Source organism: Falco punctatus (genome assembly GCF_963210335.1).
Source record: "Falco punctatus genome assembly, chromosome: 4".
Taxonomy (NCBI): Eukaryota; Metazoa; Chordata; class Aves; order Falconiformes; family Falconidae; genus Falco; species Falco punctatus.
The window spans coordinates 36,113,506-36,139,825 of record NC_137583.1 but is presented as its reverse complement, the minus strand read 5'-3'; the positions used below and the strand labels follow the sequence as shown (position 1 = coordinate 36,139,825).

The window sequence follows — 26,320 nt, the reverse complement described above, 5'->3', positions numbered from 1 at the left end:
TGCTGTGTTGTAGTCCCTGTAATTTCCAGCACTATTTGCTGAATTCCTCACATACTTTTCTTCTAATGAGTCTGTAATTACCATGTGGTATAATTAGATTAATATACTTTCATTTATTACAGCTCCTCATTAGAGGAAAATTTTGTACTTCTGCCTTTATATTTCTTCTATATGAATGAATACAGAATTCTGTACTTTCATTAAAGCTCTCTTAACTTACTTAGGTGAAAAGCAATCAATTTAATGATATATTGAAGCTCTTACCCTTTTTATAAGTTTCTTGGTGCTTAACTTTCTTCTGCCCTTTCTTCTTAGATGATGAGTACCAATGGAAGGGGCCCTTCTACTTCATCCAAGGAGCAGATCCTCAGTTTGGACTGATGAAAGCTTGGGCAGTTGGAGACATCAACAATGGAGATGATGAATGGGGAGAAGAAATCAAATTAACAGAGCAAGCGGTGCAGACCATCAACAAACTAAACCCTAAACCCAAGTTCTTTGTGTTGTGCGGAGACCTTGTTCATGGAATGCCAGGTAAGGCAATTAAAAGTGTAGAATGGGGATTGTAACTCCATTTTCTTTATATTTCAGATGGGCAACAAGGCTAATCTAATTTCCTTGTCTTCACAATATTCTTCCATATGATTTGGTATGCTAGTGTTTTCATGTTTGGGGATAAAAGTGTGCTTTTGGATGATTCTGGAGACTTTATTCTGATTTCTTCATCTGACTTCTTGTATCATTCATTTTAGGTATGTACCTTTGTTAGTTGCTTTCTTTTCAGTGGGCCTGAGGAATTTTCTTTGAAATGGAAGTCCTAAGAGCACGTATTAAAATTCTTTCTTAGAAATTAATTGCTTCAAGGGGACAAATAGGGACTGTAGCCACTGGGGGGAAAAAACAGTGCCAAGAAAAGAACAAAAATTATCTATAACTTTTTGAGTACCTAAAGTGGATGAAGATCAGAGAATTCTGTGGCTTTCTAATGCTTAATAAATCCAACTGTTTCAATATTTAAATTTTTTAAATGCTAAAAGTTAGCAAATTCCAAGTTTTAGTATTCTGTCCTGTTGCTGTGGGACTCAGAGATCAGTCTGTTTCTGTGTACAGTCACAGGAAGAACAACAGACCATCTAGAAAGGTGGGTTACAAAGTTTGACGGTTAAAACTTTAAAACAGACTGGTAATATTTTTTATTTTAAGAAGATAAATACTCTTCTTGGAAGTGAAAGAAAAAGTGATGTTACCACTTGGCAGGTGGTCTGAAAAGCAGATCTAAGCACAGTGTCTTACATTTCTTAGCCTTGGTAAGAAGCAGAACTGCAGACAGCCTTAGCTGTGTAGCTGATGGCACAACAGTCCACCAACTGAGTGTGGAAATACTCCTGTGTGCTTTATGCTACACTCTGCACTCCACTTGCACCTGAGGTAGTGCTTCTGAGCTCTTGTTTGCACAGCAAGATTTTGAGCAGGTTGGAGACCGTTGACTAATTCCTTCAGTGTCCTGCAAAGTGGATTTTAAAGCCTTAGCTGTCAAATTGACAAGTCAGATTGATTGATCTTATTTATAGGCTACAGACTTTCTTTTGACCAGAACATGATTTTAGTGACAAGAGTGGGAAAGTGTAAAACCCAACAATTTAAGCTTGATTGAATCTGTACAACACTTCAGTAGCTTGACCATAATGTAAAGTCTGTCATTATGTGGTTGTTTTATTGGTTTATGTTCTTCCATTAATTTTGGTAGTACAGATTTAACGCAGAATCATAAAATAATCTCTTACTAAGAATCATCTAGCCTTCCTGTTACAGAGTTTTAATAAGTATTTCGATTAGGAATTTTTAATTTGTGTGTTTCCAATATGTTACCTTCAGTATTCCTTGTAAGAGGAAGAAAATTCAGGACAGATTATAGGTGTTCTATATCCTATTGAAAAGGATCTTTCCCATACAAATTTAAGTAATCCAGGAAGCTAAGTTAGTTTCATTTTACCTGGGTATTTCTTAAAGGCTTATAAACCAATGCAAAGTTCTGAGTAGTTTTGTCTATATTGACTTTAAACAATGTTACTCTAAGGCTTTTCTGTTGATAGAGAGTAAGTGCAAACCAGAGAGAGCCAGCAGTCTTCTAACTTCCACTGGGTACAGAGCGGCTAGATACAATAAGCCTTGCATGTGGCAGGTTTTATGTTTTGTTTTTTTGTAGTAATGGATATCTGTAGTCATTATTGTCCCTTTTACCAGCATATGTCACAGCCTTTGATACTATTTTAAATACAAACCTGTCAGGGTTTTGCAAAACATTTTATGTTGATTTTGCTAACAAATGTGTTAAAGAAGCTGAAGGGATTGCACTACTGAGATATTTACATTGTGCACGGCATAAATATTTGAAGCTGCCTAGTGCAATTTCTAAGAAATTGCAAGAAAGAGCAGTTCATTACTCAAACTTAAGGGTGTTTTCTAGCCTAAATGATTCTATGATTACATCGCTTGAGCCACCATATTTCAATTCATCTAATTCCTTGTCAATTGAAATTATGTTAATACTTTTTTTGCAAGCCTGTGTTATCATATAGTTATATAAAGTAGTTAAGGAAAGGTACTGCTAAAAGGAATTTTAGAATATTCAACTGGAACAATTACTTATCTCGTTACTGCCTTTGTATTTATCTATACAAATGGCGTTCTGTGCCTTGAGTTGGTAAACATAAAAGTACAATTTAATTAAATTGTACTTACAAGTACAGTATTAATCAGTCATTTGTCTTTGTGTCTAAACTGATGAGAGATGAAAGTGAATCACTGTATGGTGCAGATACGTGTGGTTTAAGACTGACTAGTTGTGTAGAAGGGCAGGGAGACGTGATACAGCAAGGGAGACAAATGCAGTGTCAGAAGAACAATTCATAGAAGATAAATCTAAATCTGTGTGTTTAAATGAATTTGAAACAACACTTCAGTTTAAACTGCATGAATGTTTATTTTGGAAGTGAAATAATCGATATTTTCAAATGATTTTTTCCTACCTTTTCCTCTTGCTTACTTCTGGAGCAGAAACTCCTTCAAAACACAAGATGAGTTACAGAAAACTTAAAGAAAATATATTTTAAAGCAAGACAACTCAAATTCTGTTTTAAAAATCAGTATCAAGATGCTTATTTAAAAGTTTTTTTGTTTGGCTTGTAAATAGCTGTTACTGTATCACACCAGGATGTTGACCTTATAAGAACTTACTTGCTGCCTATTATTTTATCAAAATAGCAATCCGCTGATGTTAGAAATGAAAACTTTCCACATTCCTTGCAGTGAAAGTTTTTGGAAAATGTGGAAATAACTGCAGTCATTCTCAAGTTTGCTCCCACATCCATGCTAAATTGCAGGGATTGAGGTGACTTGCTTCTCTTGGAGGAATAAATTCTTAAATTTCTTCTCTTACAAGGGTATGCATTTAAACCACTAGTGTATTCTGTACCAGTTAAGACACAGATAAAAAGAAGCCATTATTTCCACTGTCATATGGCTGAAGTCTGTCTCCACTAATTCCAGTACTAATGCTGTGCTTGAGATTTCATACTTTACATAATCCATTTAAACAATACTAACTTAAAGACACAAAGAGATAAAAAGCTGTCAGCAACTGATTAAACTCTAAACAATTCTAGAAAGTGTTCCATTTCAAAATTGAGTAATATTGAAATCTGCCAGTACTTTCATTGTTTGTAAAAACATAAATTTGAAATTGTAAGTAGACTTTCGGCAACACTATATCAAAAGAGCAAGCTGAGAATTGAAAAATTTTTATTGCAAATAGCTTTTCAGATAATTTGAACAAATAGATGCTTGCAGAATTGAAGCCTAGTAGTAATATTTCTTTTCCTGAAGTAGTTTAAGTATTTTCACTGTTCTAGCTGAGGATGCTTAGACCTACGTAATGCGTGTCTGTAGTAGAATGGTAGTGAATAATTTCATACTTCTCCACTGAGGAGTGTCTCCAAGAGTAATTACAGTGTCAATTCCCTTATCATGTTAGCTCAATAAAATGAAGGATTAAAAATTCATTTTTTCAGTAGGCAAAAATCAAGTGTGACGTAGGATACTGGTTTAACGGTTGTGAATTTGACTTGTACATTTATCTTTAATGTCTCAAATTGCCTTTTAAATCACTTGTATGTGTCACATATTAAAACTGAAAACATCTTTAATGAAGGTATCACAGTTACTATTGCAGCATGGTTATTGACAAAAAGCTATGGTTAGCTGAAGTTCAGCAATATTTTATGATCTACTGGCCAGTGTTTATCAAGTTCTTTGGATTTTACTGCTTTATAATCAATGCCTGTGAGTTAAAAGCAGGGGGAAGTCAGGTCTTCCTCGCTTCTCTGAATACTTTTTTGTCATGGAATATGAAGTGTAAAGAAAGCATGCACTGTAGTCATCTAGCTGAAGCAATGTTGCAGCCTTTTGCAAAGGAACTCCAAGAAATCTCAGAATTCCAGCGGCTAGGAGTGATGAACAGAATACTCATCAGCTGGGAAGCAATCAGGCACAGCACTTGGAATCCATTACAGATGTCATTAGAGCAACGACGTAATCAGTATCTTGGTATTTAGCTGCTGATTAAAAGTAGTTTGTACACTGAATATTATTTTCAGAAGTTTTGCTTGATTACATAATCAAGAATAGGATATCTATTCCTAGTAACGCTAATATTGTGGCACACAATCAAGAATTTTAAGCAATACCTTGTAGTGCAACTGTGTTACTGAAAGTAATTTCTGTAAACTCGATACTTACAACTAGATACACCCTGATAATGAAGGACTTACATCTGAAGACACTTGTATGCATTTAGTGTACCCTAACCTAGTATGGCAAAAATGGTAGTCTGCAAAATATTGTTGATTGGATAATATGTTTGTTTCACTGCATTTTTCTAAAACTCTGGAAATTTATTTCTAATACCAAATTGGAACCTTCTGTTTTGTTTTATGACAACTTCCCATATTGTTGTATTAACTAACACCCTTTCAGTCCAACAGTCCAGCCAGTTTCTCACCCATCTAGTTCTCCACTCATCTGCAACATCCTAACTCCACAGCCTTTTGATGATTATAGATTATTTTGATGATTATAGAGAGGTGCCTCATGGTGAGATCAGCCAGCTCTCTCACTACTCTTGGATGCATCCCATCCGGTCCCATGGACTTGCTTGGGTTGAAATTTTTCAGGAGATACTTGGCTGAATCCTGTTCTGCTACAGTATGTTAAATGTTACAGTATTTCCTCTGCTCCTTTAACGCTGCAAGAACATTTTAGTGAAGACAGGCAAAAGCAGCACTGAATACCTGTCTATTGTCACTGCCTTACTCAGCAGTGAGCCTGTATTTTCTTATTATCTTGTTGCTGAAGTAGTAGCTTTTGCTGCCCATCATGCTGCTTGCTAGTTTCAGCCCTCAATGAGCTTCGGTTTTCCCAACACCAGTCCTGCATGCCCAGGTATTTTTTCAGTATTCTTCCTTTCAAGTCCATCTTTGCTTCCATCTCCTTTTATGTCCTTTTTCCATCAGTACTCATGCCCGAGCTCCTCGTTTAGCCAAGGCATTCTCCCGATAGCCTACTTCCTTCCCCCACCAGTATCAGGAGGGACCATTCTCGTATTAGGAAGTGCTTGTCTTTGAAGACATCAACTCTTTCAAACTCCTTTTGCCTTTCAGAGCCGCCTCCCGCAGGATCCCGTATACCAGTTCCCTGAATAAGCCTGTCTGCTGTCCTGAGGCCCCAGATCTGCTGTCTGCCTTCCTTACTTCTCTCAGGATCTTGAACTCCACTTTGGTGGCTGCTACAGCCAAGGCTGCCAGGGCTTAACACATTCCCTAGCACTTCTGTGTTTGTGAGTAGCCGGGCTAGGAGAGTGGGCCCTGGTTGTCCTGTCTGTGTCAAGAGGTTGTCTCAGACTCCCTCCTGGACTGTCAGCATATGTCAGGAAGGTTAGCCTCCGGTAAGAGAGGTCACAGGCCTGTGATCTGGAGCCTTTTTCAAGCTGCTTGTGGAAGACTCAATCCACGTCTTTGCCCCTTTCGGGTGGTCTGTAACAAAACCCCGCTCTCAGTGGCTGACCTGACTCACAAGCTCAACAAACCTGGTGTCTGTTCCATAGAGTAGCTTTCGCCAAACACTGAGGGCAAACTCCCCTGTCTTCTTTCTTGCATGTCTTTCCTATTTCAGTTTAACATGAATCATTGTGCTTCCTTCTTCATCCCATACCTCAAGTATAGATCGGTGTCCAGGAAACAGCTTCCGCATTTCAACGTGTTTCGTTACAAGAGCAGAGATTTCAGCTGTTCGTAGCCAAGGTCACCCTGCTGAAGCCACAGAGAAACACTGACTTGTAAAGCTGAGAATCTAGCAGCTATTTTTACGTGGCTGAATTCCTTTGAAGGAAATTGTTTAGCTGCAGGGTTTTTTTTTAATGATACAACTGCTGTCAGTAACTTGATAGACATCAGTTCTAGCCAGCAACATCCTTTATGCAATGTAGCTTTAGACCAGGTGTTTAATTATTTTTCATTAATTTCTCTGCTTACATGAGTGAAAGAACAAGTAAGACATCAAGTCTCCTGCAAACTTTACTTAGCTCTGACTGTAATGAAATAAGACTTGTCTAATAATGTATATAATAAAAAAAATTGATAGAACTTGATTAAGCTTGATCTGTTAGCAGTCTGATAATGGATCAGTGAGCAAGTAATGTTTATGCTTGCAGTTTTAGATTACTTTGTGTGTGTCTATGTTAATTAGAAGAAAACAAAATCACTAGAATTGAGTATTATGGTACCTGAAGTATACTGTGAATACTTGTACTAATTCCTTTAGTTCAGTGAAGGCATAATCTCTAATATGCACATTCCTGCCCAGGTCATTCAGTGCTATATAATCTGACATCAGCCTTTTCAGTCAATTAAGTCCGAAGTATTGAAAAATATTTCCCCCCCCCCCCCAGCCTTTGCTTTGTATTTATTGTTTAATTACAGGCTTTCAAACCGTTATCTATAGCACATTTCTGAAACATTTAATTCTGGTGAAGGAACCTTTAGCACTGCTAAGGTGAGGGGAACAGCACCTGACAGGTCAGAGCTGTAAGTGTTGTGCTCTTACTTCAGAATTTCTTTGTTTCGCTGAGAGCTGGAGGATGCCCACATCACTTGCATCTGCTGTTTCAAAGGTCTTTTCTCTGAACGATTCACATATGGGTTTTTTTAATATCCATTTGCAAAGAACAAATCAATCTAGACAGCTGTGTAAGTGATGGCAGGAGACTAAGCCATTGTATTTGAAATAAACTGAATTCCAGTACAGGAATTCTGTTGTCTGCTCTTCTGACGTGCCTAGGGAATTAATTATGATGATACTTCTTCCTTTTTAATTAATCTGTGTATACTTTCATTTCTCTCACTAGCTTCTGAAGCAATCGTCCATCTTGCTTTCTAGTTGGATCACAAGATAAGCCGTTGTTGCCTATTCATGCTTTCTTGTTCATTCCCAAGGTCTGGTGTTGTGCGGCTTTTTTTGCATAGATTTCCATTCATTTTATAGCTGATAAAAAAAATTTAAGTGGTCTTACTCATTTCAGACACCTTTAGTACCTTTCCTAGCTCTCTTGAATTACTTGTGCTGCATTGCGCCTCCTCTAAGGCAGAGGCTGTGGGGAGGGAGGGAAGCTGGAAGGAGCCATTCACTGGAGTTAGAGCTGCTTTGTGCCATTTTGGACCTCAGCAGTGGCCCTGAAATTGGTACACCTTGTTCCAGGGGGTGTTTAAAAAGAGTAAAATTATCTTGTCAGAGGTATATGCGATAAGCTTAAGCACCCATCAGTAGAAATTAATCTGACCAGTTTTTCCATAACACTTCTGATGTCATACACTGACCCTTTGGGGTCTCCATTAAGAGTAGCTGTTGTGGTTTTCTAACAGTGACTACCATAGTATTATAATATAAATATCATATAAACAGGCAGTTTTTGCACAGAAAAGAACAAAATTAATTTAATGTGTTATATCTAATCAATATATGCTGTTCTTACAGCAGCTTTTCTTCCTGTCTCAGAATATTGGGAATACTTGCAGCCTTTCCAAGATACTATTTTGAGTGGTTACAGTGCTGTAGTAAAGGGGCCTGTGAGGAAGGACAGTAGCTTTGTAGAATGTATATGATCGCAATATGAATTTTGTATCTAGCCTAAAGACAAGGTCTCATTTAACTTCTTGTATTCTATTATTAAATATCTTTCCTTAACATTAGACAGGTTTGCCATATACATTTAATAGTTGTCTGTCTGGTAGAATAAGCGTGTGCCAACAGATCTATTTTTGCATGTGTTTTTCCATTCATGTATACACAGAAATACATTTTAGATCTTCTAAGTATTGTGAATATGGTACACTGCAGTAAAAATGGTGTGACTTTTTTATTTTTTTCTTCAGTTGCAAACTAGTTACACCTTAATGAACAGAAGATGGTTGGAGAGAATTAAACTGAAGCTTCCGAGTTTAAACAAAGCTCTCCTAGTCTGCATAGTACAGCAGGAGAAAATGTAGGGAATTTTTACCAACCATGACATTGCACAAAAATGTGTGCAGAGGGAAGTTATGTAGTCCAGTATGAAAAATTTAACTGTGCTCTTCAACAAAATAAATTGTACAATGTTTAGAATTGTCTACAGAGGCTATTACCAGCTAGACCCAGCCTTTTATCTTAATTTTGTCCAACTTTTTGGATAGTTGGATGGGTTTTGTTTAACCCACTAATGTCAATCAAAGCCCGGAAGGTTCTTTATGGTAGGATAACTACATGGAGTTGGTCAGAATATTGGTACCTTAAAGCATGATAAAATATACATGTTTTTATAATTGTCTCTTCTGTAAATGGAACAAGTTAAAACGTGATTGTTTCAATCAGCTTTACAGAGTTAGTCATATTTTGTAATTTTTTTACTGCTCCTTGGTATGCTTGCTGTCCGTATCTCTCACACTGTTGGGCCATAGTTGGATTGCATCATCTTCCAGGATTGTGTCTGTTACATGTTGTCACAGTTTTGCTATGCTGTCTAATGTATGTTTCAGGCTGTTAGCACAACAGAAAGTACCAGAAGAACTTCAGACAGACAGCAGGGGCACACCTATTGAGCTGGATGGGGTTAGGCTGCAGCTAAAGGAGATTGTTAGAGCCTGAATGTCTGAATTGTAGTTGAGGCAGCTACATATTTTTCCCCCCGTATCTGTAAAATTTAAATGTCCTAAAAAGAATAGCAACAACTGCTGTTTAATCCAACAGAGAGCCATATACTAAGGCAACATAGAAGATACATAGTCTTACATTTGTAGTATAACTGTAGGGACTCAACAGGAGGGAACAACTCGCTGCTGATCTTGATGGAGAAAGCAAATTGTGATGTGCCACCAGTCTTCTGCAGAGAGATGGTACCTATATGTACAGTTTTCCATAGTCCGTTCCATAGGTACGTTACAGCCAGTTAAGGTGTAAATTGTCCAGTATCAATTTAAACCCAGGGCAAACCCCTAATCCTTTGGGAATGCCATTTCATACTTTCCTGTTGCTGAAGACATCCTTGAAAAGGATGTTAATTATCCTGGGCAATTATAGAATGGTCATGTATAGGTATGGATGCCACTGCTGCCCAGGAGCACAGTCAGAAGAGTATTGCCATTGCTACCTACAGACTGCTGGCCAGATGCTGCAAGTCCTGTGGGGCTTGTCAGCTTGTTACTGGCATTGAGGCAGTGCAGCCCTGAGAGCTGGGATAAGACTGCTTTAAGCGTAATGGGGGTGAAAAAGCAGGTAGGTAGCAGGGCAAGGCACCTGCTGCAGCTGAGGGAAGCAGTGCCCTTTAGCACCATGCTGTGTATAGTGGTGCAAAGGTACAGACTACCTAGACAGTCTGGTATCCTGTAAAAAAGGCAAGATCATGGATTTGCAAGGGAATTATCACGTCACAGAATCACTGTGAGGTTGCTGGACATGCATGTGCACCGCCTGCTTCAGCATCCCTCCGTATTTCTCACCCCCTTTGCCTGTTCTCCCTCTGCTTCAGGCATCCTGAGCCCCTGCCTGCCCAGCTGGGATGTGTGGCTCTCCTGCTCTCTGCCTGCTGCTTCCAGGGATTCTGACTGTTCCGGGACCTTCTTACCTGCTAGCCAGCTCCTCATGACTGCATACAGGGCTCTCTGGTGCATGGCTTTTTTCCCCCCAAATTCTGCACATTTCATTAATGCTTGAACACTTCTGTAAAGCCTCAATAAAGCATATCAGCCTAATTCAGCTAATTACAATTTTGGGCAACACTATGTGCTTTAATGTGAGAAGCAAAACTGCTTGCTAGGTGTCTCCTCAAAATTATGCACCCTATCCTCTCTTCCATGCAAACAGTTTTTTCATATAATACAGGCAATTATATGCACAACGATTTTAAAAAGCAGGTGCCAAATATTGGAATTTTGAGTTTGTATTCAGGCAGCAATTAAGGGACATGATTTTCAAATCAGGACTTCTCCATTTGGCTTCTGCTTGACAATTTGATGATCAGGATACAAGATGAGCTGGGCATACTGGCTTTTATACAATCAGTACCTCTTATAAGCGCTGACACATATGCTGCAGAGAGTGAAGTTATTTACGTTCAGAATAGACAGCTTCAGAGCTGAGGAACATGAGAGCTGATGGTTCTGGTGTCCAGACAGCAGTATGGCTTCAGTTCTGTTTATAATCACTGTAACATTTGAAGGCATCCTGTCTCCCAAGAGAATTACTAACTGGATTATTTTGAGCCTCTTTCCCATGCCCAAATTTGAAGTGCAACTGCCGCAGTCCAGAATATTTCAGTCTCGTTGTTTCTGTTAAATACTGAGTGCATTAATATGACTTCAAAAGTGTAGTTCTAATAGATACTAAATCTTAAAGTATAGGCTGCAGCATATAATTAGAACACCTGCCTTACAGGGCAACTCTAAGAAAACTCTTGTTCAGCTTTCTAAATTAAGGGGAAAGTACATACCATAGCAAATGTTTCTAGTCAAAGCTTTACTGTTTAAAACCAGTTGTTGAATGTTATAAATTCTCTTACTTAAAAAACAGTCTTAGGCTTGACCAAGAAAGGTCAGTGAATACTTGGTTTCCGTAAGAACTAAAGTTGGTGACTCCCAGGAAGTCCCACCAGTCTTTCAGTTTCGGATCCACTAAAAAGGACTGTTGAGATAATACTGAAGTTCACGACTCTTATTATATTTGGTAAAGTCCACAGTCATTTGCACGTGTGTGTTCTTCGTAGGAAATACTTCACAGACATTTAATGTACAAACATCTAAATTTGCAATTGTTTTGCAGTCGATTCAGCCTGATGTCCTTTCTAGAAGGCAGACTGCTGTACTTGTATTTTATTACATCAGATATGAACTAGCTTGTTCACATTTCAATAACTGAGTTGTTTGGAGATTTGGAGATTTGCTGCTGGTGGGTTTTGCACACAAGATGTGATATGAATGTAATGCTGAAATCTGCATGCAAATGCACAAGCTGCCATTTATACATTTGTGAACTGAATAAATTACAGAGAAATGTCAGGTCCCATTCAAGTTCTTAGTGTTATATAGAGCAAATTAGTAGGACATTATACAAAGGAAAAAAATGCCTGATAATGCTTAATATCTTTCTCAAAAAGTTATTTTACCACAGTAAGTCTGGCTGTGAACTGCTTTCATTACTGCTTTTAAACTACTGTTAAATAACCCAAAACACTGGAATGTTAATCTAAAAAAAAAAACTTGCTAGATAAAATTAAGCTGCTCTGCTAGTCCTTAAGGGAAGCATGTATATAAGGAGATATTTTGTAAAGTTTTAACTTTAACTAAAAACTTAATTGTTCTTTTAAAATTTCCCTTTCTCATTTAGAAGACAAGAGCATGAATGCTGATGTTTCATTTGTGCATATAACAAGCATATGAGCAGGTTAAGAAATGGTGTCTTAAAATATGGTTCCAGCTTGAAAAATGACTGTAGGCATGTCACCTTTGGGGGGGTGGGGGCGGTGGGGGAGATGCCATTTGAACTGGCTGCTTGGTTTACTAACAAAAGCAAGTTTGTGTAGGTTTTTTTAACTCCCATCAGCCTGGCACAGCTGGGGAGGAGGCAGCTGTATTCTACTGTCACATGCAGTTTCAGCAAAATTGTCAGCTAAATCCCAATTCCTAAATCTTTGTTAGTGGAGATTTATAATAGAGCACAAAGTAGAAAAGGCACAGATTGACTTTTTAAGTGCAAGGTAGAAGCAGTGGCTTTACAATGTTTATACTGAATCAGGCTATAGGTAAAAAATTTGTTGAATACAAGGCAATTTTTTAATGAATACATTACTGATCAGTGGGGCTTTTTTCTGCTACCGCCTTGAAATAACATGAGCAGTGTTTGTGTGACCTAATTTCCTGACAATAAGGTAGCTGAATCTAAATAAACTCACCGCATCCATGCCTGTTGCTGTTACAACCTATCAAAAACTTAGATATGCTCGGTAGGATGGAGCTCAAACCAAAAGGATTCTTGGCTGTTTTCTTCTCCAAACTCTTATGCTAATGCTAATTAATAACATCTGAGAATTTGAGTAAGTAGCACATTCTTTGTCAAACACCTAATAACACCTATTTCAAGGACTGTTGCTATGGTTGTGTAAGTAAACATTTTATAGTAATTATCTGATTCTAGTAAACCTAATGGAGCATTCAAAGCCTCCAAACAGCTTAGTGTGAAATTTAATGTACTGTCATCAGCCTAAGAGCAGGGAAGCATGAGAGATGCTCTGTGCATGTTCAGCAATACACTGCAGTTTCATACTGCAAAGAAACCACTAGGCTGTCAGAAGCAAATATTTAGTCTTCAGCAAGTATATACTTACTTGTATTTTAGACTCTAGTCCAGTCCACAGAATCCTGTTGATGGTAACACTCTATATATGAAAGTCATTGAGATGCGATTAATTACACGCTTAGCTCAAATCGTATACTTTTATGATACCAGTATCAGTACAAGTGCTAGATTCAGTACTAGTACTGAAAATCTAGTGCAAGTACTAGATTTTATGTATGTATAAAAATACATATAAATATGTATGGAAGCATAGTTAATTTTCTTCATGTTCTAGTAAGAACTTAAATTCTCAAAGTCCAGTTATGATTTCTTTTTTTTTGCTTCTTTGACCAGAAAGTTTTGGTTTAGCTTATCATAATTTCAGCTTTAGCCATTCAACTGCTGTCTATGAACATTTGAAAATACGTACATGGAGCAGACATCCAGAGGGAGTTATTTATTTGGCACACTGTACAGTAACTATGTCTCTGTGTTAGTCTTTGTTGCCTCCTTTGTTTTCTTGGAATTGGATTTGCAATATGTAAGGAGTAACTTGCACAAAGTCAGTGTTTGGATTATGCAGGTATGGTCAGACGAGGTAATTAGACCTGTCTTTCTAGTTTAAAAGCACTGACTTTTTAAAAGGCACATTTCCATGCTTTTCCATCTCTCTGAATTCTAAAGGATTTTCTTCTTCCTTGGAAGTCAGTGGCAGAAGATGTAGCCCCCATAATTCTGAGTTAATCAAGCTGAAACAAGTCTTTTCCAAACTCTCAACTTTTAACATAGTTGATGGTTGGTAACACGGTTTTACTGGGTAGGAATTGGGCTAGAGCATCCACCTGCTGCCTGTGCCTGTGGCTCTGAGCAGGCTGCGTTCCCGCTCTGCCTGCCTGCATTGTGAGCAATTCTCTGAATTACAGCTCGTACACAAACTGGCAAAAGATTATTTGGGCTAAGAGAGTGTATTCTAAGGAAGAAGTGTTGTGTCTGAACCATTGACTCTGGCTGATATTAACTGCCTCTTCATTCTGCACTTGTTCTGGTAGCAAAGATGTCTTTGTAAGGGTAGACAATGCCTTAGACATCAGGAGAAGCACACACCTTCAACATTTCCCAGTTTAACAGTGAGGACAATTACATTAGACTTAAGGGGCTGATGTTTCCAAGAGTTATTAGTCATGCTGTAACTGCTTAATATGAAAATGCAAATATGAAGGCGGCCCCAAAAATCTGTAAAATTCACACAGGTAGTCATTTGAAGAAAGTGCCAAAGATTAAAATCTTGCTCTGTGTCTTAAAAATGAACAGTTACTGGAAATTAGACTTCCGTATCTTCAGCTTGTTTTTCTTGTTGGTTGTTGTAACTTCTGTAACATTGTGGAATTTTTTCGTGCCTGTGATGATTTCATCAGAAGAACAGACCCAAAGGCAGCAATGGGCTGTGCTTGATGTGACAGCTCTGCATAGCCAGGAGATGAGTAAGGGTAAGGAAGGCAGAGTTGTGCTTAAGCGAAGCGTAATACTTATTTTCACAGCAGAAGGTGGAACAGTAAATGGCACAAATTAGGTTGTTAAGTGGGCACCTGTGTGGCTAGCACTCAGAAAAATGATGGCATTTGCAGTCATTATATTTAATGTCATGCACCAAAAACCTAGGAGCGATGGATCCCCTAATAGGCTTCCACTTTTGGGGTTTTGTCGTTGTTTTAATGTAATTATTAATTACTAACTAGAGCTGGAGTTTTCTTCTTGTTTCAATGCCCAAAGTTACAAAATAAACTTAATTCTGTTCATGCAGGTAAATTCTTTGGTGTGATCACTTTTTGTCTCTCAGGACAGATTATTACTTGTTTCTAATGCACTGAAAAAAATCAGTCCCTTCCAGCTGTAGCCAAATGAGAGTTTCAGTTCCTGCTTTTCAGTGGAGCTCATGAGATGAGGTTCTTTATAAATCACACTGAGCAGTCAGTTTGTCCAGTGGTGAATATAGTCATACTGACATTATTTTTAACTGTGTAATAATTTTTTTATGCACATCATGAAATTGTTTTCAGGCTATTTGAATATTAGAAATATGTATGTCCAAAGAAGAGAGAGGAGACATTTTAGCTATTCCAGCACAGACTAAGCCAGCAAAGCCTATTTCAGAACATGACAGTACTGGGTTTATGAAAATTGATCAGCTTATTCTTGCATGTAATAACCCAGAATGACACAGTGTGTTGCATGACTTCGTTATGGCAGATACTAGAGAGGAAACTTTAAAACAATGCTAGATGCTAGAGGGGAAGGTTTGAAAGATAAAACAATGAAGACTACAGACTAACAAGAATACAAATAAGGCTGAACTGGGTGGCCTGACAGATTTTTTTTTTTTCTTTCTATGCCAGCACCCAATCTATTATCACATTTTTTTGTAGCATTCTAGGAAAAATTAATGTGGAGAGCAAGGTGGGTTGTTTTTTTTTTTCTAACTGTTCACTGAAAAGGAGAGAATCGTTACTTTTATGGGATGGTAATGTAAACAGATGAGAGGAGGGTAAGAGTTTGGCTGTGAGAGTGAAGCAGGAGTCACCTGTATGGATGAGATGAGGAAGGTTAGGAAAGAAGGCAGCCCAGGAGGGAATGGTGTTAGAGCTTTGGGGCGGGAAAGCTCCATCTGCATCAGAGCTCTGGGTTGCATTTGCAAAGATTAGAGAAAACTGTGTATCAGTAATCGAGATGTGACAAGATTAGAGCTCAGTTAAACTTTTGTTTGTGGTAGTGCATAAAAATTAGATGCATTAAAGATATAATTGCAGAAGGGGCCTGTAAGATACAGTCTGTTCTTGATGATACCGTTTGTTTTGGGCTTGCGTCGTCTTCCAAGTGACGGGTGCAGCAGTGAGGCTGTCACTGGGTGGGGGTCAGCTCAGAGATGCTGAGAGGGATGAGTAGGAACTTAGCTGCAGCCCTGTTAAACTGGAGCCACCAGCCAGGTATCCAGAAAGGCTGCAGAGATGAAAGGCAATCCTGTGTTGAACAGGAGGAGGCTGTTTTCCCGCAGAGGGAGAGAGGGAGCAGTTAAACGTGTTTCAGCAGAGGTGCTTAGAGAAGGAGCATGCTGTGAATACAGCCTGGGACTCCCCTCCCCTCTTCTCCAGAAAGTCAGGGAATACTACTAGGGAAAGTCCTCTAAATGGCATGCCAAATCTGATGCACTGTAGAGCCCAGGAAATACACAGGTCTGTCTTTTGTTTGTTTGTAACAGTCATGTGATTGCTTCCAACAAGAATTAATTTTCACGTCAGAGTAATTCTCCTGGTATCATTAATAAATTACAGAAAAATAGGCCCAAAGTTTTTATAAATTCCATTTGCATTGATGGCATTTTGACTTTTTTTATTTTGCTTTTATCATATTTAGGTATTATTTCTATTTGATAGTTTGCGTAGTATTTTAATCTACAATCTAGCTCTTACCTGTTCTTTGGTAATCAGTCTCTTGGGTTACATGTCAGGCAGATTCCAGTTGACATATCAGGACTTTTCCAAGTGTTGCTTACATAAAAGCTCATAGTTAAAACATTTTTAACTTTTTTTTTCTTTTTCAAACTGAAATTTTGTGCTTTCTTTTAAATATTTTGTTTGCGACTCCTAACTTTGGGACACTTTTAAGATACATTGGAATACTGAAACAGAGTAATTTAGATATCCAGGAAATCGCTGTGCTACATTTGTACATACTGAGTAATTCATCCTAGAAGTACCTGTTCTGGTCCTCAGCCTAAGCCGAGCAGCGTTGTTGGAGAGATGTCGTAGCGTTGTGCAGAGCATCAGTGGGGACATACATACGTACTGTGGCTCAGCTAGAGCCCCCCTTGCCAAACTTTTAAAAGCAGATGTTGGGTCCGCATGTTTTTTTATGCCTATAGCCTTTTGTGTCGCAAATCATGACACAGTACTGTCTGTGTCAAGATGTGCTGAGCAGGTACACAAGAGAGGTACTATTCCAGCTTCTGAGAAAACCTCACCCCCAAAAGGTTTAGAAACAGCAGCGACATCAATATCACGGGTCAAGCTGCAGCAGTTCTGCCCTGTGGCTGAGTCAGCTTGTGCCAGCCAGGTCCCTGAAAATGCCTCCTCAGATGTCTGGGGAGTAGAAGTTCTCTGAAATGCAGTGTCATCACACAATATTGAGTCATTGACCTCTTACGGCCTCGTTTCTCTGTGAATTTATGACCAATAGCTTTGATCATTAAAAGAAGTCGGATTAGCTCACTAGAACTTCCGTTTCTTGGAAAATGACATGAACTGGAGATCCAGGCCAATACCCACACCGTGCCCCCCACAGGGGCTGGCAGGCTTCTCCTGCCTTGGTGAGGGGGAGTACTTGGATTTCTCCTAACACTGACACAGAAACACCTGGGGGTACCACCTAATAATACCATTATAACTCCCCCCTTCCCATCTCCTAATTCGTATCAGTAGAAAAACAGGTGCTGTTGTTAATCAATTGCCAGTTTTTAATTTGGAATATTTTTGGGGGAAGTTACAGTATTGGTGGAGGTTACTGTAAGTGAAGAGTTGCCTCAGATGCAGGAATTGCTCTCAGCATGCATCGCAGAGATGCGGTCTGGAGGTAAACAGTGCTTTGAGTTGTTTTTATAGCTAGTGCCTTAAAACAGACCCAGTGCTTGGAATTCCAAAGTAAACTGTGGATTAGTAGCTAAAGGATTATTTCTTATGCAGAATAATCTGTGTATTCTGCTGACAGAAGCCAGCTTCAGCAAAAACGCTTTAAAAGTACTTTCTTGAAATCTGCTCTTGCAGTGTGTGAAGGCAGGTCATCTTGGCTCCTTTAAGCAATGCAGGAAAGCCTGTTGGAAGTGTTTAGGTAAACAGTGATACAACACACAACAGAAAGCTGTGCTGCCACAGAGACGTTAACGTTGCACCGTTACGTTCCTGTTCACTTTCAAAAACGATAGACTGGGAAGCTGTGGGAAATTGTAGGCAACTACACTAGCAACAGTTCTGACTTTCATGTTTTTCATAGAAGCCAAACTGCCCGCTATGGGCTTTTAATTTGTGAAGTCATTTATCTCAGGGCAGGACTGTATTTACAGAACCTAACATAAAGACAGAATATTGTAGCCTGGGATTTAAAAATGTCAATGCACATGATGCCAGGATAAACAACAGAAATTAATTTCGGTTACATCTACCCTGACACTTCTCAAATTATTTTTTATCATTGTCTCTTGGTATTACATTTTTTTCCTGTTCATCCACAACAAACCTCTACCTAAGCTAAAGAAATACATGTAATCAAATTGTTCTTCATACTAATTGGAATAATTAAATACTATACATAGATAGCTCTGTGCCCGGTAGAGATTAAAGGGGATGTGCTTTATGCTATGGCAGTGACCACTGTAGTTTTCTAGCGGCTTTCTCCTTTTCTTTATCCCTTCTGTATCTTCTTTATCTATTAACTTACCTCAGTTTTAGAGGAAGGTGCATTCAGGGGGGGACCGTGCAGTGGTGTGGCTCACTGTAGCACAAAGTGTGTGCCGCTGTAGTACAGCTCACCATTAGCGTGCATGTCTTAGCCCTTCCTCTCCAGCACTACACCCAAAGAGTACAGAGACAGTACTTTGCCTCCTCCCAACTTTATCTCCATGGGTTTCTCTTCTTTTTGAAGTTGTTTTGACCTTTTACCAAGAAAAGGTCAAGCCAAGATACAATAAAATAATCTTTACTTGGTGTGATTTCCTAGACTCCTTGGGCAGAGACCTTGTTTTCCATTTTGAGCAGTCTGTTTTCTGCAATAAAACACTGAATAGGTCTCTCTGTTGCTATAGAAATAATATCGCATTAAATGAGGGAACTAGCGCCTTGCTGTCGACAAATCTAATCTAAGTGTTAGTCTCTAGAGCCTGCATTTCACCACTGGGAAGAGGTATACATAATTCTACAAATTATTTCTGTAACTTATGCATAAATGTCTTTATACTCTGAAACTGTTAGCTAAATTTCCCAAAGTGATAGCATGGAGATTAACATGGTGTAATGTGTTTACATATATCTTAACAGAGCTTTCCTCCTCGCCTTTTCCCCACCCCCCCTCCCCCATACATTTTCATATTTATAGCTTGAAATTTCCAACTCTTTGCATAGGCAGGTCAGGGAGTGGCAGGAAAAGCAGCTTTTTCAGCCAGGTACCCTACCCCATGGACAACAAAGTGTGCCAGATTTACTTAAATTTTATTTTTATTTTTTAAAATCCAGCTCCCCAAGTAATATGAGATGCCATTTGCCCTGTTGTTTCTCAGATTAATATTTTCTATTATTTTCTCTTTCAGATCAGTATTTTCTATAACTGGAAGGACAGTCTAAACTGGCCACCATCCTGGTGCATTAATATACCCCACAAACTGATCTGCTGTCCACTACTTTCTAGACTACACTGGGAATCATATTCCCAGTATTTCTCAAGTTACTCAAAGATTTTGCTACAGTAACTTTCTGCCTCGTACCGCAGTTAAACACAAGAGAGTTGTGGATTTTGACTTTTATGCACCACATACCAAATCTTACATCTGTCTTGATGTTTAGACGTAACATGAATATGGCTTTTTCCCACTTTTTCTAAAGGTGTAGCATTCTAGTAACAACAATAAGGTAGTACTTAACCCTGTATCTGTAGGGTATAGAAAAGGAATTGAAATCTTCAGTAATAATAGTTACTAAGGGTCAGTGTTTGTCAACGTCTTGATCGTAGGGTATTTTGAAGAAACACAGAGAAAAAATCTTTTATCTCATAGTTACATTACAGGAGCCCCCGATACATTTCTGTATGTATGTGTAGTTACAAAAATAGAACACTAATTAAAAATACATTATGATTGATTTGCATAGACCTGTATGCAAATGTATATTATAAATCTATTTCAGGGTTCTTGTAAAAATCCTGTTACAACTTCTTAGTTAAAAAATGCAGTAATTATTTATGAAATGTGCCCATGTTAGATACATGTTATGTATTGCAGGACAAAATACAATTTATAAATGTTCAGTTTAATCCATGAAGAATAAACATATCAATGGCCTCTGGTTAAAGATTACTCTTTAGAAAACTTTAAAAACCCTCTGTCATTATTAAACCGCTTCTTTTTAAAAAAATGCTTTCTAATTTTTTTTTCAGTGAATTTAAATTAATCTAGCAATTACATAAAACTACCTAGACAAGGACAAATTTCTGAAAACCAGAAAAGCAACTGTCTGGGTATGCATATTAATATAAAAACAGGTGTGGGAAAAAGTAGTGAAGTACACAATTACCTTTCTTTGAAATTAATGCCATGCTCATGATTAAAACAGGCTCATCATATAAAGAAGTTACCACAAGATACTAATTATATTTTTGCTGTTAAAGTAGTTCTTGTAATAAATAAAAAAACACATCCCCCCCAAAAAAAAACAAACCACCAAAAAAAACTAAATTCCTTTGCACAGCCATAAAATACAAACCAGAAGTTGACCCGGTTTTTACCTTGTGTAAAGCTGTTACATCATCCAAGGCTGCTGCATTTTTTTGCCACATCTGTCTATAGATGAAAAGAATCAGCCTGCTAAAGCTTCTGGTGCAAAACACTGACCACTGTATCACCTACTGCTGTGCTATCTGTTGGTTCCTATCCAGAGCCTTGCTTAAAGCAAGTTATTGAAAATGGCTGAGTATTGATATAGGAAGGAAAGAAGTGGGAGGGAAAGGGTTGAGTGGACATACAATATGCGTGTTATCACAGTCACATCTAATATAAAATATTTTCTTAATTTACATAGTTCCATAAATGAAAGCTAACAATAACGATAGGAAAAAATAGCATAAATACTAAAATGTGGGTTTTTTTCTATAGGAACTCAATGGAGAAAGGACCAAGAACAAGATCTAAAGAATGTTTTGAAGAACACTGACCAGGATATACCATTGGTATTTGTCAGTGGAAATCATGATATCGGCAATACTCCAACAAGAGAAACAATAGATAATTATTGCAAGAACTGGGGAGATGACTACTTCAGCTTTTGGGTTGGAGGTGTTTTTTTCCTTGTGCTGAATTCGCAGTTATACTTTGATTCTTCCAAATGCCCTGACTTAAAGCAAGCCCAGGATGTGTGGCTCAATGAGCAAATGGCTACTGCTGAAAAACAGAAATGCAAGCATGTAATAGTGTTCCAGCACATCCCTCTGTTTCTGAGAAAACCTGATGAAGAACATGATTATTTCAACTTGGAAAAATCAGTTCGTCAAGAGATAATGGAAAAGTTTCATAAAGCAGGTATTTTCTCACAATTTCCTATTTTTAAATGTTTGTTTCAAATTGTTAATGGTTATGCTGCCAGACAAAATACATTTAACTTACATGGTACTGTTTTCAAGGAATTTTTGGTACTGTTTATAAGCCTCATTGTTCCCTGCAGGTCAAAATTATCAACCAAATGTAATCATACAAAAAAAGAGTATCAAGAAAAACTTAAAACTTTGAAAGAAAAGTTAAAAAGTTAGAAACTCTTTAAAATAAATAGCAAGCATTCCATTTTGCAAGTACTGATAGATGTAAGAACCTGAGTTTTTCCTGCCTACAGAGTGGAAGATCAGGTATTGCCGTAGGAGAAAAATATAGAATTTATGTTTTACATAAAACATGGAAACAGAATTCAGAATTACCTTGGAGGTTGTTTTCTCCCACACTGAGCCAATTTTAAACCAAGAGTGTAATACACTCCAGATTTATTCAGTGTTAAAAAGAATCTTGCTCTGCTAAGATCAATCCTTTGCATATCCATTACTAATAGGGGCCATTTCTGGGATGAAGGGCAGGTGGAACATGCGCTGAACAAGCGCATTGTACCAAATCCCTTAGCTTTGTTTGATGACACTTGAATGCCATGGAGACAGACAGAGTACACAGCTCCTCTTCCATGCTGTTCCATTATTTCCTGTTAATTGCCTGCATGTTACTGGAGTGTGTTAGTCCCTCAAAATTCCCTGCCAGCCTGCCATTGCTGCATTGGAGTGGTGTTTTCCCTATATCTGTATGACAGCATGTTACTTGGATTACTGAACAATGCAAGTATTTTATAATATTGTTCCTAATTTACCATATAATTGTTAAGCCTGGACTCATCCAAAACCAATTTCCAAGCTCTGAATCTCCTACTCTTTCCAGCCAGTGGAGCCAAAATTCACAGCTGAGGGCTCTCCAGGAGACTGACATATTTGCAGATTCCAGGATTTAGAAGAGGGTTGTGGGTTGGGTTTTTTCCCATAAGGAGACACATTAAGAATACGTCAGTATCTTTTTTTTAATTTCTGTGCTAGCGTTAATATAGTGGGGAGTATTGCTTTTGGAAAGTGAGGCAGCTAAATGACTGCTCATGTACTGTTGCCTAAAAACAGGTCCTGGTTCATTGGAGAGCTTATTAGCAGAAGGACATTGCCATACAGGTGTATCCCAGTAAACAAGCATTAGTGTGGAAACCCAAGCAGTGCTGTTCTAGAGTTTTGTCGCCCAGATGGTTTACTAACATTTTGCAACACTCAGTTGTCATGGTTTAATCCCGGCCAGCAATTAAGCCCCATGCAGCCGCTCACTCACTCCCGCCACAGTGGAGTGGAGCGGATTCTCTCCATCAGGGAGAGAATCGGAAGAGTAAAAGTGAGAAAACCTGTGGGCTGAGATAAAGACACTTTAATAGGTAAAGCAAAAGCCGGGCACGCAAGCAAATCAAAACAAGGAACTTATTCACCGTTTCCCATGGGCAGGCAGGTGTTCTGTCACCTCCAGGAAAGCAGGGATCCATCATGTGTAACAGTTACTTGGGAAGACAAATGCCAAAACGCCAAATGTCCCCCCAATCCCTTCCTTCTTTCTCCCAGTTTATATACTCAGAATGACATTCCATGGTATGGAATATCCCTTTGGTTAGTTGGGGTCACCTGTCCTGGCTGTGTCCCCTCCCAGTTTCTTGTGCCCCTCCAGCCTTCTCACTGGCAGGGCCTGAGAAGCTGTAAAGTCCTTAACTTGGTATAAACATCACCCAGCACCAACTGAAAACAATGTGTTATCAGCATTGTTCTCACACCAAATCCAAAACACAGCACTGCACCAGCTCCTAAAAAGAGAATTATCCCAGCTGAAACCATATGCTTAATCAAGAGGTAAAAGAAATTACACAAAATGTTATTATCATAATATCTATTGTTGTTATGTTATCGTGTTTCTTAGAGAAACATTTCAAACTAACGTGTATCCAGAGGCTTAACCAAAAGTTGGGTAGGTTTCAAGTCACGGGGGAAAGGCAGAGAGAATGGGAAGCCAGCAATACAAGACAACTCTATGGAAGAAATTCCCAAATGCCTTTCTGTGCCAGCATTCCATTTGTACCTTCCCTCCGTCATTTCCCGTTGTGTCCTTTGTTCCCATCCCCAAAATGACGCAGTGTTTGGTTCCTTCATGAATATATTAAAACATTGATCTTTTGTTTGCTGTGTTATACAAGAAGTAAATGAGTCAATAGGTAATATTCACAATCCAATGATCAAACATTTTGCTAATTAAATGAATATAGAGAGCAAGCAGCTCAGTGTAACTCAGACTGCGGAGAAAAATTAGCTGAACCAAAAGTTGGCTCAGAGTTTCCTTAGTAACGGATGCGTTCTGTTTCCATTTTATTATTCAATTGAAGAACCGTCTTTGTAAGACCACAAAACGTTATCAGTGGATTGCAAACAGCAGGCAGTTACCATGGTATGACAGATGCACAGACAGGCAATGGCACCACTTATTTTCTGACTCTCTGCTTTGTCAAAGAATAATCGATTTCAGCATATCATTAGACATCAAATTGGTTTTCCCCCCATTCACTTCACATGTTCTTGGCAGACTGAAGCACAAGAATATTGCTAATGAAATCCCAATTTACTTTGCATGTTGTTGTTTTTAATTATGACTTGCAGTTTAAGGAGGCTAACCCCTTATAGCACTTAATTTAGAAATTTGGTGTAACTATTTATTCTGGGAAAAGAAAGTAAGTCTAGCTTTTTAAGGAGTCCACCAGGCTGCTACTGTTCTTCTTCCCCTGACCTGCCACCAGTCCCTCCTTCCTTCTGCTTTCTCACTCTCCGATTCAAGTGTTTCTAGCCACTCTAAAGGTTTGTTCTGTAATTATGTAAAATTACAGTGTAACGTGCATGTTTGGGGGGTTGCTGTGTTTGGCAATGCAATGTTATTATATGAGCATCATATTTTAGTTGTTGGTAACCCAGGATCAGACCTGGAATTACCTCAGTTTTCATGTTTATACTTTTTCTGTAAGTGTCAAACAGAGCTGTAACTCACCTGGTTTGAGTGAGACAGGAGAGGAAGGACAGTCTCGTAATTCAGGTCTTTCCATGAACAAAGAAATTCATATGGGTATGTGTAGGGAATAATCAGATACTTAAAGTATGATGATATTGCACAGGTGCTTTAGAGTGAGGTATGCAATTTCAGAAAACTGTTATTTTAAATTCAAAGCCCAGATTTTCTGTAGTTATTCTCTTCTAATCAATTATGTATTACATAATGGTTTTGGTTTAAGTATCCGCTCATTACAAGCAGAGATAAAAGACTAGCTGTAGAGGCTACATCTGGTACGAAATACTGAATTACATTTCTCACATTAGAAGTGTCCTTAGCAGTTGGGCTAATTAAAGATAAAATCATGTTCTTATGATAAATATTTATAAATTGAAAGTCTGGCACTTGTAAACACATATTACTACTATGCAAAGTTAAGCCATGCTTGTAAGCTGCACATCTAAGAAACCCTCATACTCTGTTTTCTTTAAATGCATTATAACAAGTGTTGTCCTAGAAAAAGTGATTTCAGTGACACTGAAAATCAACTCAGTTGAGAGTATAGTTTATCATTAATGTGAAAATTCATTTCTGAAAGCAGATTTGTATAACTTCGGAAAGTTTAGCCTCAGTTGTCAGTGCTCTGGCCCCTCTACGTACAGAAGCGAAGTACAGAAAAAAAACTTGTGTGCAAGGACTGTGAATGAGCAGACCTGACGTTCTCATCTGTGAGAGTGGCTGGAGTCACTCGACTCTGCTGTGTGAAATGCATATTCAGCTTTTAAGAATTACATAGTGCTGATATAAATAGGTTTCCTCATAGCTTTGTAGGGAAAATAAAGAAGTAGTAGTGGTCTAGCCAAAAATCTGGTCTGCATGTCATGTGTCTTTGATAAACGTAAGTAATAAACTAGGTCTTAAATTAAGCGGTTATGTAATGGAAGACAAACTTTTTCTTACATATCTTATTCCCATATAATTTTCTTAGGATGTTAAAGACTTTTTTTCTATGACCTGAAAAGTATGGGTACTTTTTGTTGAGCTATACACAATCTTTTAAAGACCTTTTTCCCACTGAGATTACTTACATTCCTTAACACAACATATTAATAAGTGTTTCTTAATGGCCCTAATGAACTAAAACATTTAAGCAAATGTCTGAACTTGTTTAAGAGCTCTGCTTTATAAAACCTAAATTAATAGCTGCATTTTCACCAACGAAGTTGAGAAAAGGCATTTTTGTTCAGAGTGAGATGAAGAGTATAGGTGGTCTATCTAGGTGAAAGATTTTGTATCCAAGAGAGAATTACTAGATAATAGACATAAGTGTCCAGCTTTTTTTAATTAAAAAGTTTTAAGTTCATCTAAATGTGTTCAAGGTATTTTTTCAGATGTGGTTAAAAATAATTTTTACTTATGGGGAAAAATAACAACCTAACTTTATTAAATGGCATATTTTTTCATTATATTTCTGACTGTAGATGCTGTAATTCTAACACCTTTACTCATTAAGAAAGTGTGATAGCTACGTTCTCCCCTTAAAAATGTTATGACAGGAGAGTAGTATTAAAGGAAGAAGCTTTCTGAACATCCACAGCTGAGATATGTTGAGCACAAAATTAAACCATGAAATGTTGAAAGCTGTTGTTTCTAAAATTTACCAGACAACATATGCTACGTTTCATTATTTTCTTTATTGTGTAATCAAAGTTGACAAGGCAGTAATATTTTCTTCTTCCTGCCACTGAGGCCTTGATTTTGGCAAAGCCCATACACCAAGTGAGTAATCTCAATGCTTGCTTTTGTGTTGCTTTGGCAGTATTTAAGATAATTGAGATTAAATACTTTCAACTTTAGTGATTTAGGTCAACCTCTTTCAACCCTGAAATCAGGCACTCACTGTATAGGTAGAGTGACCAAATTTAAGATCTTCTACATCACTGTGTAAGAGGGTTTTTTAAGACCAGTCCCCAGGTATGATAATGTAATCTAGCATGTAGATACACTTAAGACTTT

General features: G+C 38.1%; 1 protein-coding gene across 4 annotated transcripts in view; it reads left to right on the top strand.

The window, feature by feature from the left end:
• The window catches only part of CPPED1 (calcineurin like phosphoesterase domain containing 1), a 58,071-nt gene that overhangs the window by 14,374 nt on the left and 17,377 nt on the right, over positions 1–26,320 (top strand). For all 4 annotated transcript variants that reach the window (XM_080383460.1, XM_080383459.1, XM_080383461.1 and 1 more), the window contains 2 exons: positions 316–534; positions 20,819–21,241. In XM_080383460.1, the coding sequence (XP_080239586.1) occupies positions 316–534; positions 20,819–21,241 (642 nt within the window). The remainder of the gene's footprint in view (positions 1–315; positions 535–20,818; positions 21,242–26,320) is intronic.